At 46.2% G+C, this 21,198-nt stretch overlaps 2 protein-coding genes across 3 annotated transcripts in view; one reads left to right on the top strand and one right to left on the bottom strand.

The window, feature by feature from the left end:
* Positions 1–8,706, top strand: part of tasora (transcription activation suppressor a) — a 28,722-nt gene extending 20,016 nt beyond the window's left edge. The window contains exons 15-23 of the mRNA XM_029774409.1: positions 203–516; positions 695–824; positions 1,929–4,063; positions 4,236–4,358; positions 4,672–4,831; positions 5,074–5,182; positions 5,818–5,996; positions 6,125–6,280; positions 6,539–8,706. Coding sequence (XP_029630269.1) covers positions 203–516; positions 695–824; positions 1,929–4,063; positions 4,236–4,358; positions 4,672–4,831; positions 5,074–5,182; positions 5,818–5,996; positions 6,125–6,280; positions 6,539–7,728 — 4,496 coding nt within the window. The 3' untranslated portion in view covers positions 7,729–8,706. The remainder of the gene's footprint in view (positions 1–202; positions 517–694; positions 825–1,928; positions 4,064–4,235; positions 4,359–4,671; positions 4,832–5,073; positions 5,183–5,817; positions 5,997–6,124; positions 6,281–6,538) is intronic.
* Positions 8,707–8,797: 91 nt separating this feature from the next.
* ccdc66 (coiled-coil domain containing 66) lies at positions 8,798–20,012 on the bottom strand. 2 transcript variants are annotated; one of them, XM_029774410.1, is made up of 19 exons: positions 19,672–20,012; positions 19,362–19,423; positions 19,218–19,243; positions 18,708–19,104; positions 18,461–18,572; positions 18,243–18,349; positions 16,477–16,607; positions 16,279–16,386; positions 16,007–16,138; positions 15,633–15,856; positions 15,444–15,528; positions 15,080–15,241; positions 14,669–14,834; positions 12,823–12,936; positions 12,389–12,616; positions 11,947–12,304; positions 10,620–10,840; positions 10,304–10,425; positions 8,798–10,092 (listed from the first exon to the last, which is right to left on the bottom strand). In XM_029774410.1, the coding sequence occupies exons 1-19, from the start codon at positions 19,680–19,682 to the stop codon at positions 10,018–10,020; spliced, it is 2,841 nt and encodes a 946-aa protein (XP_029630270.1). In that variant the 5' UTR covers positions 19,683–20,012; the 3' UTR covers positions 8,798–10,017. The 2 variants fall into 2 exon arrangements, with proteins under 2 accessions (XP_029630270.1, XP_029630271.1); XM_029774411.1 differs by having other exon boundaries at positions 18,708–19,087.
* Between the last annotated feature and the right edge of the window lie 1,186 nt (positions 20,013–21,198).

Here is a 21,198-nt window from a genome sequence, read left to right as displayed (position 1 = left end):
CTGTGGCACTGTCTTTGGGATAACGTGGGTCCCAGAGTTTTCCCTTGACAGGTCAAATGGTCATAATTAAAGCATGTTGATATCAAACTTCTCGTAGATCTTGGCTCTCAGGTGGACAACTTCCTGACTCATACCAAAACTGATACATTACATCTTGAGTTGATCCCAATCTATCTTCTGTTCTCTCACTTCCTCCCTCTAGCTGAAGGGGGCCAGAACCCGTCCTGTCTGTCCTCTCTGATGCTCCACAGTGTGGGTCTGAGAGACGTGGACCTGAGGAGAGACGGATCAGAGGCTGGTGTTAAGTTACTGAAAATGTTAACCAGCCTGAAGAATGCTGCAGGGCAACAGCTACAGAGTTCTGAGGGCAGAGGAAGGGGGTCAAGAGAGGGGGCGGAGCAAACTGAAGCTCTGCTGTTTGATAGGATGATCAAGCTGGGTCTGCCGCCCAATCAGGACATTGACCTGAGGAAACGACCTTCTGGGGGCCTGCAGGACAAGGCTGACTACTTGGAGGTACTGAACTCACCTGGCATTTGCCTCACTTCAAAGAGGATATCCCCTACTCTGATATGCTTCCAATTACATAATTACTTAGGAGCTATCGGTATGAATTCAATTACTGTAAATCCAAGTGCAATATGGGTGTGCCTTATGTGTACATGACATTGTATTATCATGTGTCTATCTGTAGGAGCAGGCAGCAGGCAGTATGAGCAGTCTGGAAGGCTTCAGCCCCAGTTCCAATGGTGAAACGCCCAGGAGATCGCACTCACAATGTCAAGGGGAGGAGCAGATTCCATGGGTCCTCATTCCCATTACAGGTAAGGATGGACTATCATGTTCCCTCTGTATTGCCTGACAGAGGGGGGGTGCAACTCAATATTAGGAAGGTGTTCCTAATGTTTTGTACACGCAGCGTATGCTATGTAGAACAGACTTGGTGTTTCTCGGGCATGTACAGTATGGGATCATGGCAGCTCTGTATAGGCAAGCCTCAGACCAGCTCTGCTTGGAGATACCAGGTTCACGTGACATCACTTACACAAGGTCGACCTCTTCGGAGGAAAGGAAGGTCCGGTGATTGCCCTCGACCGCAACCTTCCTCTTTCGCCACATGCTCGATGACCTTCCCAACCAATCCGGATCCGCCCGTAACGGGCATGGGCATCTGCTCGACCTTTGTCTGCGTTTATTGTAGCCTATCAAATGGCCTACAATAGCGACAGATTTTAGATTTAGTTTGATTGAAAATAAGTGTTAAGCTCATTAGGCCTACATTACAAATAGTATATTGCCAAATGTGATTGTCATATAGGCTACACCACTGACATTATTATAGCAACAAACGACAGAGTAGGCTGACCTAAAATGATATGAAGTCAGTCAAAATACTATTTTGGGATATTTTGAATTTGAACTCTCGCATGGAATTTTGAACTCCGTAAGACTCTGGTGTTAGCTATCTATAGATACAGAAAGTAAATTCAAACTCACTAAAATGTTTTGTTGGATTTTTTCTCTCAAATAAAGTCAGTATTAGATCCTTTTTCTGTGCACTCAAGTGAAGATCAGAGGTCTAGGCTATATCTTGTCTTCTGACGGGCCGCTAAACCTGACGGGCCGCTAAACCTGTCGCCGTCTGACGGGCCGCTAAACCTGTCGCCGTCTGACGGGCCGTTAAACCTGACGGGCCGCTAAACCTGTCGCCGCCTGACGGGCCGTTAAACCTGTCGCCGCCTGACGGGCCGTTAAACCTGACGCCGCCTGACGGGCCGTTAAACCTGTCGCCGTCTGAAAATACCAGGAAGACTTAAAAAAGAAATGCCCCCCATCTTATATGTATAAAGAAATACTTATTTACATTTGTGAGAAGCTGATATGTGAAACTATTATGATATTTACTAATACCTTTACCTCCTGTGTAGGGCTGAAGTGGAAGAAGTACTGCCAGAGAGAGAAGGACAACCCTCAGGACCCCCGTTTCGTACCCCAGATCCCCATGGCAACCAGCAGCTACCCCCGCTGTGTTCCGGAGCGAAGGGAAAGAAATGTCACCCCTACCCTAGATGAGCCCCCAGAGCCTAGCCCCAGTCCTCCCCTAGAGGAGCCCCCAGAGCCTAGCCCCAGTCCTCCCCTAGAGGAGCCCCCAGAGCCTAGCCCCAGTCCTCCCCTAGAGGAGCCCCCAGAACCCAGTCCATGTCCCAGTCCCTACCCCAGTCCGTACCCCAGTCCCTGCTCCAGTCCCTACCCCAGTCCCATAGAGGATGATGAGCAATTAGCTGAAACCCCCTGTGACCCCACAGAAATAACCAACAACGAAAAGACAACCACAGACGAGACAAACCAGAGCCTCCTTCTGGTCCATGTTACTCCAGAGAGCACCAACCTCCCAGAGAAAAGCAGCAGCCCATCCCCCTCCCCCTCCCCTGAGCCAGCTGAAGAACCAACCCATACTAACCCTAGCCCCATAAAGTCTGGTCAGGAACAAGCTGAAGGCAGTACAGGAAAATATATACCAACTGTTGTGGCAGTTGAAGACCCAAACACAATGGAAGTTGAACAGGAGGAGGAGGTTAAAGAGGTAGAGGAACAGGTGATGGAGGAAGTGAAAGAGGAGGAGGAAGATGTGATGGAAGTGGTAGATGAGGAACCGGTGACGGAGGAAGTGGAGGAGGGAGATGAGGAGGAGGAGGAAGACCTGATGGAAGAGCAGCTGGAGGAAGGGGAATTAGTGGAGGAAGAGAACGAACATGTGGAGACAGAGTTGAAACAGACAGGGCAGGTGTCACCCAGACCACCCTCCTCCATTCCTCCCATCCAGAATCCTCCTCCCATTCAAAATCCTCCTGTCCAGAGACCCGTTCTGACCGGAGTGGAAAGTATCCTGGACCAGCAGTTCAGTGACTTCTCCACAGAGATGCAGATCCTCCTGCTCAGAGAGAGCGTCCACTACAGCTCATCGCTCCTCCATACCCAGAATGCTTCACAGCAGCTCCCGGTGCATCCGCTCCTGCACTTCTCAGAGTACGTCTCCTTCTACAACTCGTCCCCTCCCATGCAGGCTTACGTCACCTCGCTCCGAGACCGCATGGGCACCATCATAGACGTACAGGACCAATGGATTCCCGGCACGTTAGCCACCCACCCTGCCCTGGTCTCATCTATCACTAACCGCCACCATGCTAACCACTCTCCTCCTACCACTACATACTGGAACCATTCTTTCTGTGGCCCTGTGTCTCAGTCTGTCCCCAGCCACCGCCTCTCTCCTGCCCCTGCTCCTGGCCTTAGCCTTGCTGTGTCTCAATCTGTCCCAAGTCGTCTCTCTCCTGCTCCTGGCCTTGCTGTGTCTCAATCTGTCCCAAGTCGTCACTCTCCTGGCCTGTTTGCCCCTGGTCCTGATAGCTCAAACTCTTACAGTTCTCTTCCTGTGTCTCATTTTAATAGTAATAATAATAATAGCACAATGATTCCCTCTTCCTCGTTTCCCGGCACGGCCTATTCTCCTACTCTCTACAACAACCCACCCCAGACACAGACGGGACTACCTCAACTCAGCTCCAGTCTAGCCCCCCTGCCCCTCCAACCACTGGACAGTCAATGGACAACTTCAACACAGAACCCTGACTCAGACGGGAGACTGGGAACCTGCAAGCCAAGTGATATGTCAAAAGCAAATAAGTGGACAACCACAACACAGAACACTAACTTAGATGTCCGAGGGCTACAAGCAAAGTGCACGCCGCAAACAAGTGCCACGTTTGAATCAAAAGACAATGTCATAATGGTGGATCAGCCGGTTTCAGCAGCCACCGTGGAGGCTCCACCTCCTCCTCGCACTCAGATGATTGACAGTTTGTCGGGGGTGGGCGGGCCAGTGGTAGAGCCTGTCCCAGGGCCAGGTCCCGCCTCCCCTTCAGCCATCAGTAGTCTGATCAGCCAGCTGAAGCCTGAGTTGTTCAGTAACCTGGTGGAGATTATAAAGGATGTCCAGAAGAACTCTGTCCAGTTCTACATCCACACACAGGAGAGGGAGAGGGAGGTCTCCCACCACATCAAGGTTAGTGTAAAGCAACTGATCATGTAAAAAGAGAAATACATTTGAATGATTGAATGGTGTCTGGGGTGAGCTTTATAAATACACACCAAGCTGTCTCTCCATGTTTAAATGTGTATGTATTGTAGTAGTGTCAATGTATGAAACTGACCTTGTTTCTCTCTCATCCCTCTAGGAGTACCTCCAGAGGTTGGGTAACGTAGAACGCAGTCCTGTGAGTTTCCTGGAGAGAGAGAACCGGATGGACAAACTAATGGTTCTCATCCAGAACAAGGACATTGCAGCGCACATTCACAAGGTACACTACAATAATATTAAATATATCATGATATTTCTATGAAATTATTTCTGTGTAATATATCCGTAATATACATCACACAACATTGTGCCTTTCTGAACGTGGACCTGGTAACTAACTTGCTTGGCATCTTTGTTTTAATGAAAGAAAGTTGACCTACTGTTCTGCCATTGCCAGGTCATAACATCAGTAACGGCAGGTCATAACATCAGTAACGGCAGGTCATATCAGTAACGGCTCTAAGGTGTTCTTAATAAAGTTTCAAGGCTGTTCCGCTCTAATAAGGTGGCGTTATGTTAATCATGTTGGTCAGATCCCGGCGCTGGTGCAGTTGAAGAGGCAGCCGTCAGTGATCTTCGCTGGAGTGGATAGTCTGGACGATGTGAAGAACCACACCTACAACGAGCTGTTTGTCTCCGGGGGATTCGTCGTCTCAGACGAGTTTGTCCTCAACCCTGACTACATCACTCACGGTGAGTCTTGAGTTTTAGTGGGACAGCTGTTGTGATAACAGCATCATACTAACATGAAGAAAACCACAAAGGTTAAGGAGATTCAGAAGACAGCAGGCTTGCACTAATGCTTTTGGGTAGACGTTGAGCCAAGTGGATACTCACAACGTGTGTCTGGGACTGGTACATGGCCCTAACCGCCTGTTTTATTGTTCACCAGTAGGGGGTTTTACATTCAGTAACTGAGTGACATGTTGTTGTAGAGCGTCTGCGGGTGATTCTGATGTTCCTGGACCAACAGAACTCAGCAGAGAGCCTGTGGAGGTGGAGGGTCCACTGGAAGACCCAGAAGAAACTCAAGGAACAGTCCAGGTACTGGTGCTTTTTAAATGGTCAACGTTCAATAGCTCCAGCATAAAATCCTTATATTATGAACAAACTGGAAGGCAGTTTTTGTTGCGCTGGTGAAACTGTAGTATGCGCAAAACTCTAAACTAAGATTTAACTACATTTTACATTAGTCATTAAGCAGAGGACGTACTTATCCAGAATGACTTAAAGGGGCAATCAGCAGTTGCTGCATACATTTTTGGACATATAAATTAATTATATGTACCCATTGATTCTTGGAAGAATATAACTTAAATGCCGAATGAGCTTAGTTCAACTGACGTACCCCATCAGAACCTAAAATATAACTTTTGTTTTACTTCAATGTTTGTAAACAAAAGAAATACGAACTGGGAAGCCTCAACCTGGTTAAAACAATCATGTTGATATCATGGATGTTCAGACCTTCTATGAATTTGAGTGATAACATTTCTCCAGGCCCATCCCTCAACTTTTTCCCAAAACAGTGGTGGGAGGACGTTTTGTTTCAACTGCTGATTGGCCTTTAATGCAATAAGTAGAAATTCTGTTCAAAGTGACAGGGGAAAAATTGGGATTTTGTTTTCTAACTTCTCAGGTTTGATTAAACTCATTCTCCTCATTTCTGTCCCCATCAGGTTTAAAAGTGAAGCCAGGAAGATCTTGAACCTGCTGACCACGTACCAGAAGAAAAACATTGTGGAGTTCCTGCCATACCATGAGTGTGACGCTCCATCTCGCCCCGCCCCCGACCTGGACTGTCTCCTCAAGCTGCAGGCACAGCACATTCAGCAACGACACATCATCTTTCTCACAGGTAACACACACAAAACCTAGACTTTGATCAAGCTGCAGACACAGCACTTTACGGCAACGACACATCATCTTTCTCACAGGTAACACACACACGCTAAACTAACGCTTCTCTTTGTTTTGCTGTTCCAGAGAGCCACTTCGAGATGTTCCCCCACTACTCCAGTACTGGCATCGTCATCGCCAACATCAACGACATCATGCACAACTTCGGTGGCCTAGTTGGTTTCCATGACATCAGAGACAAGCGGTCTACCTCAGTAGACCTCATAGCTGCAGCTACCACAGGTAGTTAATATTGGTCATATTTAGGAACAGGAGTTTTTCCACTGACCATAGCCTGTAACTAGGGCCCAGAGTTTGTTCTGGTCAGGTCACATGGTCAGGCAATGCTGTTGGCCAATAGCATATCACAGGATCATATTGTTTGAGGGTAACAAGAGGCATCTAAACAGGATCTCTAGAGCACAGAACAATTCTGCCCTTCCCAATGTTTATTCCAATTGACCCATAACACTGTTAACCTTTTGTATTTTCCATCCACAGTCCGAGAGGAAAAGCGTGTACTGGAGGAACCGATCCTTCTGGACTCCCCCTCCTCCCCAGATCGCCTGGTGGACCGCCTGTCCACTCCGCTGAACGAGGACGACTTCCATCCACCCCTCCCCGACCAGCTTGTTCCTGACACGGGGACACCCATGGAGCTCAACTTCCAGGCCCTGAAGGAGGCCATCTCTCAGTTCAAGGCTGATAAGGCTGCTCGCTCACAGATGGCACCTCCAGAGGTGGATGGGGAGAGACCAGAGTCCCCACCAGGACCAAGGATTCCTGGCCTGGGTACAGACTCACCAGGGGGTCTAGGGGACTCTGGAGTTGGTTTCCTCACCCCTGGTCTCCTCACTCCTACCCCTGGTTTCACCCCTTCCTCTGTCTCTCTCCTTGGTCCTGTCCCTCTCCGCTCCAGCCAGTCCCCTGCTGGGATCCAGAAGGAAGTTACCCTCTCCTCCTTCCACTCTAAGCTGGGTTTGAGTGTAACTACTGGTGCTGAGGTGACCAGTGACATGTCTTTGTGTGGCTCCCAGGGCAGACTGAACGCTTTCAGCAGCCACCGGGGTCCTCTAGCTGGCATTGTCACTGAGGGCCATGGGGAGTCAGGGGCCACACCCAGCAACACTAACGACCTCCCAGGCCCTGAGCCTCCAAGGTCCCAGGGGGAGAACACTAAACCCAGCCCAGAAGATGGTAGCCTCCAGGGGGGAGGAGAAATGACTGACAAAGCCCCTAGCAGCCCCCTCCCTGGTCCTCCAGGTCCCAGGGCAGCAGCCCCACGGCCAGTTGGTGGTGGGGATTACATAGCGGCAGCTACAGACAGGCTGGCACAGGCAGCCAGACAGCAGCAGAGAAACGGCTTGTTACCCATGCCTAATACACTGTTCCTTAACAGTAACCTCAATCTGCACAACCATGGCTTGAGCATATTCCAACGGCCCATGTTGAATAGGCTGGAAGGACCTGCAGGACGGGGGGGTATTAGACCATTGATGCCTAATGCCATTGGCTGGGCTAGGATGGGCCAGGCAGGGGGGTCAGAGTCCTGTCTATGGGGCCTTCAGCAGCAGAACATGGGGCTGGGGCGCCACACCTTCCCTCCACGACTGATGGGGAACCCTCATCACCCCTGGGGTAGTAACCAGACTGCTAACCAGGGGCGTGGGAATGGCCCTTGGAAGCGGTGACGAACGGCCGAGTGAACAAACAAGAGTTGTGTTCAGTAGGTATCAACCTGAAAACACTGAGTGAAACAGTGAGGATATACCTGGATGTTCATTTTTGTTTTCTGTTGTGCCCCAATGGATAGAGAGCAACTAGCACGACTACCTACTTGACCGATAGTCAAATCTGTTCTACACATTACATTTCTTACTGAACCCTCCTGTCCCAAACAGGCCTCACTAGTGAATCTTCATTTTTGATCCTAAAGAAGCACTTCACTTGACAGGAAATAACTTTTTTTCCCCACCTGATGGTAAAGCCAGCTGTGGCGTGGCTGGTGCTGATGATGATACTACTCACTAACCTGTCAGATCTTGTCAAACCAAACAATTATATTTGTATTTTCTAGGAAAAACTTTTTGTTATTACCTGTTTGTTTAGGGGCTGTATTCAGTCAGATCCGCTTTAGCCGACATCTGCGTAGCGGTTGTTTCGGCGGTGGAACAGCAGAGCTGTCAAATCCACTAGCAGCTCCTGGCATTATACCTGGTGGACATCACCATTGGCTGAACGGTGTTGCATTAAGAGAAATCCCATGCAGCCTTGAGTTTGAACAGTGGAATGTGAGATGTAGTCTACACCTCCATTAGATGATAGAAACCCTCATTATTTAAGTTCAGGATTGTTCAATTAGAGCGTCATTATTTCTATATAGCCTACACTTCCTCATTCTGAACGTCTAATGGGAGTGGAGTGACAATTATCGCAAGAGCAGCTGCTCACCGATTTGATGCCTCAGTTTGACCTTCAACACCACCAAACCATCCGCTATGCTACGCTTGATCTGATTGAATCTAGGCCTAAGTTAATATCCTTGTACCTTTTTTGTTTTTGTAAAGAAGTATACTGTAGCCATGTGGCCTTGTACAGAAAACCAGTGGTTTTATCTTAATGTTATTTTTTACAACTTTGTTTGTATTAAAACATGCTTGTCAAAACTATGGCTTTCTTGGCTCTGTTTTGTCAAACTATTTCTACTAGAACTGACTTAATCCGGACATTAACAAATTTACCTTAGTTTCCCTTTAAATAATTGTATATTTAAAAAAAACTTTTATTCACACAACACAGTACATTTTAAATAACAATTGACACACATGGTCATTAGATGAAAGTCCCTTCAAAGCTTGTAAATAAACTGGTAACAGAGCCCCACAGTGGAAGTGTCAGAATACCCATAAAACCTAGGTCAAACAAGAAAGTGGTTCCAATCGTTTTTCCCCACAGGGGATTTTAGAAACACTTAAAATAAGGGCTGTGTTTCGTGTAGGTTTATCCTGCCATGACGTTTAACTGTAAATCTCTTGGACAAGGGGACTTCAAAAGAAATGCTAGTTAGCATCAATGTAGACAAATCACTCTGACTTGGAACATATTACCAATTACAGTGTCTGATACATTTACCCCCACTTTCATCATCATTTCATATATCATGTGATTCTATTGTGATATAAAAATAATAAAATATATTCCCAAGCTCCTGCACGTCATCTAGCTCACACTTTTGTTAACCGGTATTGTCAATTCAAGACAGTTCACAGAATTGTCCAAATGTAGCCAATTTATTCATTACTACATTTAGCTAACAGTCTGGTCCAGATCATCATGGCATTTGTACTCTTATGGCAGCTAATTAGCATTTCATTTTGGGGGGTAAATGCATGAGAATATATTGATAAAGTCCTTGTCCGAGAGTTTTACATGGTTATCAAAACGTCACACCAGGGTAAGACTACACGAAACACAGCCCTTTTGAACTGTTTCTAAAAGCCCCTATGGATCCATTTCCCTGTTTGACCGCTAGGCTTTATGGGTATTATGACTCATACTGTCATACTCTATTCTATGGCTGCAAAAGCACCACTACATATCAAGTGATCACAAATACCAACACTACAATCATAGCCACTCACACACAGGCCATTACATTCTAAATAATATCTACAATACTCTTCAAACCCATGTGGTCAATAAAGTGCCAACATTTGCTTAAAATTTAAATACTCTTCACAAACTAAGATGTCGGTTCAATCATAAATGGTAAAGTGCTGTAAGTATGTTCCAGTTCTGAATGGCCTAGTGCACACTGCGGTGATACAGCACATTCAACACAACGATACAATGGATATCCAAGTTTGTCTGCACAACAATGCTATCACAAACCTTTGTCAATTGTACATCAAGTTGTACAACCTGAGTGTTTACTAGGTCTATGTGCCTTTAGACGTGAGGCTGTGGGTCACGTGTTGAGGTCAGTGGTGGTCCTCAGTAACAATCATTAAAGGGTTCAGTCCTGTCTCCAGCTCTTTCTGCTTCTGCAACAAACCCTGGAATCAAAGAAGAGAAACTAAAGTTCTTTCCTCTGCCTACTTTCAGATTCTCTACTCATCTCCCTGAAGTGTACACTCATTTAGTCCCCCTCGTGGCTTTAAAAAGGAATTGACTGGCTTTTTACTTTTAGAGTGAACTAGAGCGCACTGAGGAGAAGGATAGAGAATGTGACTGTGTGTAATAGACACATAGGTGTAATACAGATACCTGCCGTAGCTTTGAGAGGCTCTTCAGTATGGCCTGCTGTCTCTCGGTGTTCCTAAGCAGCTCTGGGTGGAGCAGAGGGTCCTTCTGGTGGGGAGGGCTAATGGGCCTGCACTGGACACCATCTGTCAGAATATGAAACTAGCGCTATACACAAAATACATCTGACAATACCCAGAATACATCTGAGATGATCCCTATGCACAATAACTCTGCACATTATTGTAAATTTGCCTTTGCCTCCACAATAACACGACAAAGTTACGGTGTTGAGAGCAGAACCGCAGCATGGTTCAGAAAAGTGAAAATGACCTCTGACCTGTGTGTGTCTGTGGATGTGTGGAGGGTCTGGAGATGGGGGCACTGGGATCCATGTGGTACACCTCGTCGGTCCTCAGATATGGGATGTACTCAGAGGGGGGAGGGGAGCGGTCTGTGTCCTGGAGCGAACCATGGGCCTGTGTAGGGAGGCGGGAGCCACGGGACTGGTTCTGAAGGCGGTGTTTGATAGCAGGAACTGGAGGGGATCTGGGGGGCACTCTGGAGGAGCAAGACATCACGCTGTTACATCTGACAATGTGGTAGCCCCGCTTAACCAGACGGAATGTGGTAGCCCCGTTTAACCAGACGGAATGTGGTAGCCCCGCTTAACCAGACGGAATGTGGTAGCCCCGTTTAACCAGACGGAATGTGGTAGCCCCGTTTAACCAGACGGAATGTGGTAGCCCCGTTTAACCAGACGGAATGTGGTAGCCCCGTTTAACCAGACGGAATGTGGTAGCCCCGTTTAACCAGACGGAATGTGGTAGCCCCGTTTAACCAGACGGAATGTGGTAGCCCCGCTTAACCAGACGGAATGTGGTAGCCCCGTTTAACCAGACGGAATGTGGTAGCCCCGTTTAACCAGACGGAATGTGGTAGCCCCGTTTAACCAGACGGAATGTGGTAGCCCCGTTTAACCAGACGGAATGTGGTAGCCCCGTTTAACCAGACGGAATGTGGTAGCCCCGTTTAACCAGACGGAATGTGGTAGCCCCGTTTAACCAGACGGAATGTGGTAGCCCCGTTTAACCAGACGGAATGTGGTAGCCCCGTTTAACCAGACGGAATGTGGTAGCCCCGTTTAACCAGACGGAATGTGGTAGCCCCGTTTAACCAGACGGAATGTGGTAGCCCCGTTTAACCAGACGGAATGTGGTAGCCCCGTTTAACCAGACGGAATGTGGTAGCCCCGTTTAACCAGACGGAATGTGGTAGCCCCGCTTAACCAGACGGAATGTGGTAGCCCCGTTTAACCAGACGGAATGTGGTAGCCCCGTTTAACCAGACGGAATGTGGTAGCCCCGTTTAACCAGACGGAATGTGGTAGCCCCGTTTAACCAGACGGAATGTGGTAGCCCCGTTTAACCAGACGGAATGTGGTAGCCCCGTTTAACCAGACGGAATGTGGTAGCCCCCGTTTAACCAGACGGAATGTGGTAGCCCCGTTTAACCAGACGGAATGTGGTAGCCCCGTTTAACCAGACGGAATGTGGTAGCCCCGCTTAACCAGACGGAATGTTGAAAATTATTTCACCTCAAACACGGTGTTCAGTCTGATTTAATCAGGCTACAGATGTAACACAACTGCCTGTACTTCTACTCACCTTCCAGTGGGAACAGCCATGGCGTGTGTCACACCTGTGATGCCATTTCTTATCCTGCCCTGTGCAGTGCCAGCAGGGTAGTTGGCGTGTGGTGGCGAGGGGTCAGCAGGCCTGAGGTCAGGTTCGGGGTCAGGGGGGTGAGGGGTTCTGGTGTTCCTCTCCATCATGTTCATGAGTTCCATCTGCCTGCGGAGACGGCTCTCCTGCCTGGTGTGTTGTAGCCCTGCAGGGTAGCGCTCTGATGCCGGGACATAGGGTTTACTGGGTCTCTGAGTGTTCCACTCTGGCCTACGACCTCCTCCCCTGTGTCTCTGGCCCTGGTCTGTCCGGGCAAAGGCCTCGTACAGGTCTCCTGCACCTGAGATGAGATTGTACTTTATTAATCCCCAGGAGGAAGTTAGTTTCTCACTTATAAACATAGTAAAAAATAAACAATACACACCACCATCTCCCAGGTCGTTCTGCCAGACGTTCTCCTTCCCCGCCCCGGGGCCAGGAGGGTTCCTCTGGGCCAGCTGTGCCTCCTGCCTGGCCTCCCGCCTGTACCTCTTGGCGTTGGGAAGAGGAGGTCTGTACTCTACGGGGATGTCTGGGGTCTGCACCGCCTGGCTTCGATTACCTAGAGCCTCCACTGTGTACGTGCAGCCCGGCCTGACTGCTGAGTTCACCTCTATACAGACACAGAGAGAACACCACACAGGGAGGCATTTTAAAATGCCTATTTACAACGGGGATTTGGTGAGGAGTAGATACATGCCTGTATAGTACACGGTACATGACACTAATTCAGATAAACACTCAAAATAAAACATCTTAATTCAGTTAAATCACACCCAAACTGTAACATGCTAGGAGGAATAGTGTAATGTATGTTACCAGTCTTCACTGCCATGTCCTTCCTAAGGGAGGTGGGGCTGCAAGTCTCTTCTCTCAGGGTGTCCATCTCCCTTCCTGTCAGGTAGTGGTATGGTCCTGAGCTGGTGTTAAAGACTAAAGACAGAACAATCAATACCTGCTTTGCTTTCATCAAATACCAAGAGTAGAACCCCAGGGGTTCTGCTACTCCTGCACTGAACACCATGTTCAATGGAGAATCTATTGAAAAAGTTTAGTCCAGGACTATTTATAGTCCTGTCCAGGAAACCAGAAAGCTTTGTCAAATATACGACACTGTTACTGTATAAAGCACATGTGGTCAACTCCCCTGGAGAGCTAGGCCACTGGGTGGGCAGGGTTTTGATCCAGCACTGCTCAAAACACACCAGGGTCAGTTTAACAAGTTCCTGTTGAGCAGTTGATTTGTAGAATGTGGAACAAGTCTCAACACCCAGTAGCTCTTTTGGATGCAATATGCTACAACGTTATAACATACATTAGCCTACAACCAAAAAGTCTAATCAAATAATTCCCTCATTCAGTGAATCAGGTATCAAATGGCTATACTTTGAAGCAAGGTAGCTAAGCGTGAGGGTTCTAGACTGACTTTTTCCCAGTGCCAAGTAAGACATGAAAGAAGTTAGCTATTTCATCTAACACGTTCAGAGAAAGTTTGATATTTTGACGTGCAATATTTCAAAATAGGATCCAGAATAGTCAGATATGTTTTTCTCTTTCGAGATCAATTTGACTGCATGTTTTTTGTGCATATTGTCCTAGGCCAGGGTTATCCAATCCCGTTCCTGGAGAGCTACCCTCCTGTAGGTTTTCACTCCAACCCTGTTCCTGGAGAGCTACCCTCCTGTAGGTTTTCACTCCAACCCTGTTCCTGGAGAGCTACCCTCCTGTAGGTTTTCACTCCAACCCTGTTCCTGGAGAGCTACCCTCCTGTAGGTTTTCACTCCAACCCTGTTCCTGGAGAGCTACCCTCCTGTAGGTTCACACTCCAATCCCGTTCCTGGAGAGCTACCCTCCTGTAGGTTTTCACTCCAACCCCAGTTGTAACTAACCTCATTCAGCTTATCAACCAGCTAATTGTTAGAATCAGGTGTGCTAGATTAGGGTTGGAGCAGAAACCTACAGGACTGTCTATCTCCAGGAAGAGGTTAGAGAGCCCTGGGCTAAGCCTATAGCTGCATCATTTAACACATAAGGAAGTGGGAACACAAAACATTTGCTAGATTGCTAACTAAAGATATTGTTTCTAGATAGCCATACAATTGATCTTACAGTAAATGTAATGTCCTACAAAAACGTCCCATTGACAGGCCTATACCGGGTGATGAAGGCCTATTCACCTTAAATGTCTTGCTCCACACCGTTCTGCTGGCACATCATCTCAATTACACACGGTTTGTAAAAGGTGTAATTAACTCTATATTGACACTTGAGAAATTATTTTGATTATAGCTGAGACTCTTGTTTTTTAACAACATTAAGGGTAGTTGTTTTTCCTGCAATTAAATCTCGAAATGTTGCTGAACTGTCAGTATGCTTGCGCTTATCAGAATGTGTAAAGGGGGGAGAGGGAGTGAGCGCCAGCAGCGAAACAGGGACAGATACTTTCATTGCAGGAAGCAGGTTAATGCATAATACTGTTGACCAAATAATGGTTTTAGAACCAAAATATATATTTTTTGGCCGCGTGGTAACAATTAAGCAGCGGCACAATATAACGGAAACACTGTAGTTATCTACGTTGCATTTTTTAAGACCTTTAAAAACTGAATGGAAAGACATTTTAATTCTTATTAAGGCCCTGTGGGCACCCTGTGACTGTAATCACCCCGTGAGGAGCCAGGTTCCCCCTCCAGAGAGTGTTGCAGCTTAGAGACGTCGTGTCCCTTCCTGGCCAGCTCTCTGATCCTCTGCTGGTGCTTGTCCTTCAGGGCCTCCTCCTGGGCCCGCTGAACACTCAGGTAAAGCTCCTCCTGCTTACGACTGTGCTGCTCCTGCAAGGACCACCACAAGTGTTACAAAGACCCCAACAAACAGTCTGTTGTCAGTTAATATAATGCATGCTTGGCATGACAAACAACAGGAGTAGGCTAAAACGTATAATACAATTCAAAATTCGAAAACAAATGGAAAGAACTTAATTTGTGATTGCTAGTCATCTCTTTCATTAAAGCTGATATACTGGCAGAGATCCCCAATGAGCTCTAAGTTCAGAAGTGTAATGTCCGTGTGCTCTGACCTCCGTGTGTCTCTTTCTCTGAGTGTCGAGCTGGTACTGTTTCTGTAGCAGCTCTCTCTCCTGCGCCACCCTCCTCTCCTCCTCATGCTCCACAGCCAGGCGAACGGCCTCCTCCGCCTCACGCTGCCTCCTTCTCTCCTCCACCTGAGCCTCGATGGCACGCTGGACCAGGATGGGACAACCAATCCACAACACTGTCAATCATCTCAGAGTCTCAATGGCCAAGAGAATTAGAATTGTATTAGTATCCCCATTAGCTGACGCCATGACATCAAATAATATTCCTGGGGTCCATCATAGAACATTGCGTAAGATTAAACATTAGATTAAAGGACTTGGTCTTCTACCGTTATCCCAGTCATACCTGATGTTCCAGCTGTTTCAGTCTCTTCCTCTCTCTCTCCTCGATCTGCGCTGGGTCCAGAAGGGCCGTCATGGTACGGAGATGGCTGAACAAAGAAATATACATCATAGAATAGAACCGAATAGAATGAATAATTGTTCCCAATCAGATCAGATGGTTAGGGGAAAACTCTTGTACTGGATGGCTTACCTGGCCTTCTGTGGGAAGCCTCCAGTGATGTCGACGCTGGCTCTCCCAAGACTGTCCCCTCCGTAGGTGCTGGCTCCGTCCCAGGCCACAGACAGGGCTCCAAAATGGGTCCTCTGGTGACTGAGGGGCTCTGACTCGCCCCTCTCTGCAGCCACAGGGGCCTGGAGAGGGACTCTCATCTGGGGGGAGTCAAAGTGCATGGCCCAGCGCTCATGGTCCTCAGCCTGGGAGAGAGGGAGGGAGGTGGATTAGTGGAAACACGCTATTGAGCAATGTTTTCAATTCAAGTCCTGGGAACCTACAGGGGTAAACTTTTAATTCTAACCTGGCACTAACAAACCCGATTCAACTAAACAATTAAAACAGCCTGTTACTTGGCTGAGATACTGTTTCTCCTGCTGGTGTCGCAGCTTGTCCTCCTCCCTCTGCCGGTCCAGATCCTGCAGCCACCTCCTATGATGCTCCTTCTTCTGAGCGCTGAAGGCATGTTCTACTGGGGTGGCCTCCTGGAAATCACAACCACAAAAACAGCAGCTTTATAACAGCACTCTGTTGTAACCTTCAGTTGAGATGGCCTGTGGCTGTTCCCTGTAACTCTAATAGTAAATGTGTGTTTTGTACATTATGGTAGTGAATGGTACTCCACCCCCACTACGAAGGCAGATCTGATGGCAGAAGGGAGGTCTCTGTGACTGCTGTAGCTCTGAGTGGAGCACAGTGTGTCTGTGTCCTCCAGACCGGGTCCTCCTAGCATCTGGCCAGAGACCACAGAAGCTTGTCAACAAACATATTTTCTTAGACATTGACAGTGAAAACTATTTGCAGAAAAAAATCCATTGCCTACCCTGGTGTGCATGTGACCATCTCCAGGACCAGGTTTGGATGTGATGGTCACCCTTCCCCTTGGGCCATAGTCTGCCGTGACATCTGGTCTGCTCAGGTCTTTCTGCTGTTTCTTCAGAGCCATCTGTTGATCTTAACCAGACAGACAGCAAGCCAATCAAATCACTTCATTAATGTCTGATAAGCTCTAGCACACCACAATACCCAGCCACCACCAATCAATTAAATTGATGCACCAGAGGTCTTGTATAATTTAAGCCAGTAGTTTAAAAGTAATGCTCAGGAGCCAAAATGGGGCCCAGAAAATGGGGCACTACCTCATCCATTTCGTATGATATGTTACGAATAGTTTTTTTAAAAGGCTGTACTGAAAGTGAAACCAGCCCCTTGCTGTACGGTGTGCTGTGGTACTGTACAATACTAGATCACGATACTTAGGTGCCAACATGAGAAGTATTGCGAATCTCACGATTTTATACTGAACAAAAATATAAAGGCAACATGAAACAATTTCAAAGATTTTACTGAGTTACACTTCATAGTAGGAAATCAGTCAATTTAAATGAATTTATTAGGCCCTAATCTATGACTGGGCAGGGGCGCAGTCATGGGTGGGCATAGGCCCACTCATGTGGGAGCCAGGTCCACTCACTTGGGAGCCAGGCCCAGCCAATCTGAATGAGCTTTTCCCCCACAAAATAGCTTTTTACAGTAATAAATACTCATGGGCAACCCCCTCCGAAGATCCCGCAGGTGAAAAAGACGGATGTGGAGGTCCAGCTCTGGAGTGATACCACATGGTCTGCGGTTGTGGGACCAGTTGGATGTACTGCCACATTCTCTAAAACAATGTTGTAGGCGGCTTTTGGTAGAGAAATGAACAGTCAATTCTCTGGCAACAGCCCCGGTGGATATTCCTGTAGTCAGCATGACAATTGCACACCTCAAAACAAACATCTGTGGCATTGTGTTCTGTGACAAAACTGCACATTTTAGAGTGGCCTTTTATTGTCCCCCAGCACAAGGTGCATTGTGTAATGATCATGCCGTTTAATCAGCTTCTTGATATGCCACAACTGTCCAGGTGGAGGATTATCTTGGCAAAGGAGAAATGCTCACTAAAAGGGATATAAACAAATTTGTGCACAAAATTTGAGAGAAATAAGGTTTTTGTGCATATGGAAATTCTGGGATCTTTTATTTCAGCCTATGAAAAATGGAACCAACACATGATGCATTTATATTTTTGTTCAGTGTATATGTATTGCAATTCCAAACATATTGCTCACCATATGTCTGCTGCAGAGGGACAAAAGAGCTATGAGAATTGTTTTATTTATTTAACTAGGCAAGTCAGTTAAGACCAAATTCTTATTTACAATGACGGCCTACCCCAGCCAAACCCGGACGACGCTGGGCCAATTGTGCGCCGTCCTATGGGACTCCCAACCATGGCCGGGTGTGATATAGCCTGTATTCGAACCAGGACTGTAGTGATGCCTCTTGCACTGAGATGCAGTGCCTTAGACGGCTGCGCCACTCGGAAGCCCGAGTTATGGAAATAAAAGTGCTGAAAACAAATTGGTTCCATATTTAAAAAGATGTACAACAAGCTATGAAGGAAAAATACTTAGTGCATGTATTTTTTGGTGCAGGTACAGCCAACTAGCTCAAATAATATTGCGATAGTCAAAACGATACGCTATATTGTCAAAAATAATATCCTGATATGTAACTGGATCGATTTCACCCATCACTAGTTGGTACCTAGTTCTTTCCTCCATTGTGTCCTCTTGGCCTCCAGTGCTTCTTTGTCCATCCCTCTTTCTCCCAGAGAACTGAACAGGCCAGACGGTTGACCACAAATCACCCACCTGTCCAGTAGAAAAGAAAGTATGTTAAATACATAACATAATTGCGATTTCACATTTTAGAGGTGTCTGTCAAGTGGTCAAATAGGCTACAATGTTCTCCTAGTATATTACCTTTGATCCTCCCTTTTTCCCTGTGAGTTTCCATTCCCACTAACATGTGCAGCACTTCCTTCTCTCCCCGTTCCATTCAACAGGCAATCCTCTTTAGAGTTCCCTTCATTTCCTTGGGAATATGCAGAGACTGTTAACTACATGCATCATAGGCAGTAGTGGAACATCTTCAATTTCATCATCAGGTTCATTTAACAGAGAGCCAATTGCACTTGAATTGGGATTATTGTAAACGTCTCACTCTAACCTGTTTGAGGCTGGCTGTGTACATCCTGATCCTGTGAGCGAATGGTTGAGTTGTTGATTGTGCTGAGGATCTGTTGGAGCTGCTCATTGGTCAAACAGACCAAGCTGTCCTTCACAGTGGACTTTGGAGGTCTATCGGTGGCTATCTGCCCATGTCCTTTAGCTGAAGACACTTTGGCCAAGGCTTTGGTATTGTGGTCAGTGCTGCCCTTGGCCTTTGGTTTTGTATGATTGGATGCAACCATTGGAGTGTCATTCTTGACTGGCACAGTGTGGGTAATAGGGACGGTCTTCCTCCTCTCTGCACGTTTCCTCTGTACTCTCAGAGGCTCCTCGGATACTGGTTCAGGAAACTTCTTTGAGTTGAGAGCATTTTGTGGTCTGGTTCGAGAGAGTATCTAACATTAAATCATAAAAAGGAAAGTAAAACGACAAGGAAAGTTACAGTTCATGCATTTATGACCGTAGGTGCAAAAAGTAACGGTTGTTAGATAGCAGATAACTCTCTCACCTTATTTGGATTCTTCGTATCAACACCTACAATCATGGCAAAAACATAAATGACAACTCAAGTTAAAATCGGCTTTGATTCCTATGAAGCACATGGTAATGTATAATGATATCTTAAAGTTTAACTGAACGGTATGATACCTACCATGATGATTGGTTAGAATTAGCCTGGGCTTTCCATTTTCAAGTTCGAACATCAGACCATCCCTGTTCACCAAAACAAAAGGTAATAGCTATAGATCTAACGTTAGGTAGCTAGCTTGCTACATAAGGCAGATATAGATCTAACATTACAGTGTTATGCTAGCCAAATTATCTTTTCAAACTTTGATGGCTGGTTTACAAGCTTTAACTAACTATCCAGCTAACGTCACCAACTGCAAAGCTCGCTGGCTAACGTTAGCTAAGCTAGCTAACTTTAAACACGACTGGTGAAAGGAAAAAGCATTACTTACCCCAGATTCATTTTAGCTGACAGTTGTCATTGAACTGGCTGAACGATATACATAAATCTTGGTTAGAAAAGTTCTTTGGTGAGAAACATTGCTAGGTAATAATTGTCCCGTTTCCCCAAACTGCTAAACATTGATACCTCTTGTTATGTGTATTGTGTCAGAAATCCTTTTCCAATATCTCTGATTGTGTATGTTGGTTGCTGTCAACGACCAATGAGAACATAAATGATTGGCTTATCACTCAAAGGTTTGTATTGAGCAGCGAATCAGAATACGTGTTGCTAAATAGGTTAACTTTACGTTTTCCGACATTACGGTGTAAACCCCTGTGCTTAAACTCCGGGTTTGACTAGATGGTATACGGGACAAGCGAAGAGGCGAAGCGAGAGGATTTACCCCGCCCAAAATGTGTCCGAATGAGATATATAATATATATATATATATAATATATATATAATATATATAATGAGATAACATGTTTTGTATGGTCTATGAGATAGTGGCTTATTACGTTAGGCTTATTTGATCGAATTGACTTTTCGTAATAGTTAAGCTGTTACAAATGCATTGAGAAAACTGAGAAAAACGACTTAGTTGTGTATGTTGTTTTTATTTTTGCACTGATGCTCACTCACATCACACTGCACTGACACTCCAGCACAAACATAACACGCAAACATCATTATATTGACTCTACACACACGCAAACACACTCGTATACAATCATAATTTACGCAGCTTGGTACGCTGTTTATCATATATCCTGATGCCTTGTCACCTTACCCCTATAGGTAAAAATATGCCGTTCTGCCCCTGAACAAGGCAGTTAACCCACTGTTCCCCGGTAGGCCGTCATTGTAAATAAGAATTTGTTCTTAACTGACTTGCCTAGTTACATTTTCTTTTTAAATACAAAAATACATACCTACTTCTATCACTCCAGTATCCCTGCACATTGTAAATATGGATTTGGAACTGACCCTGTATATAGCTTCTTGCTTTCTTGTGTTCTTATTTCTATTCATCATGTTTTTGTTCTACCTTGTGTTATTTGTAGTGCTACATGGATATTGATTACTGCATTATTGCGTTTGGAGTTTGCAAGAAAGAAATGTCACTGTGCTTGTGCACGTGACATAACATGTTCACGTACATATCTGGTGTCCGGCAAAATTAAGGCAGTTCTACAATTTTAAAAACATTACAATATATTCATTACAGATTTCACAACACACCAAGTGTGTGCTCTCAGGCCCCTACTCCACTACCACATATCTACAACATACATTTGTATGTGTGTATAGTGCGTATGTTATCATGTGTGTGTATATGCACCTATGTTTGTGTTGCTTCACAGTCCCTGCTGTTCCATAAGGTGTATTTTTATCTGTTTTTTAATCTGATTCTACTGCTTGTATTAGTTACCTGATGTGGAATAGAGTTCCATGTAGTCATGGCTCTATGTAGTACTGTGCACCTCCCATAGACTATTCTTGTCTTGGGGATTGTGAACCTCTGGTGGCATGT

This window comes from Salmo trutta, chromosome 14, assembly GCF_901001165.1.
Source record: "Salmo trutta chromosome 14, fSalTru1.1, whole genome shotgun sequence".
NCBI classification, from domain to species: Eukaryota; Metazoa; Chordata; class Actinopteri; order Salmoniformes; family Salmonidae; genus Salmo; species Salmo trutta.
Note: the sequence above shows the minus strand (reverse complement) of the source record. Positions and strands in the feature narration are given on the sequence as shown.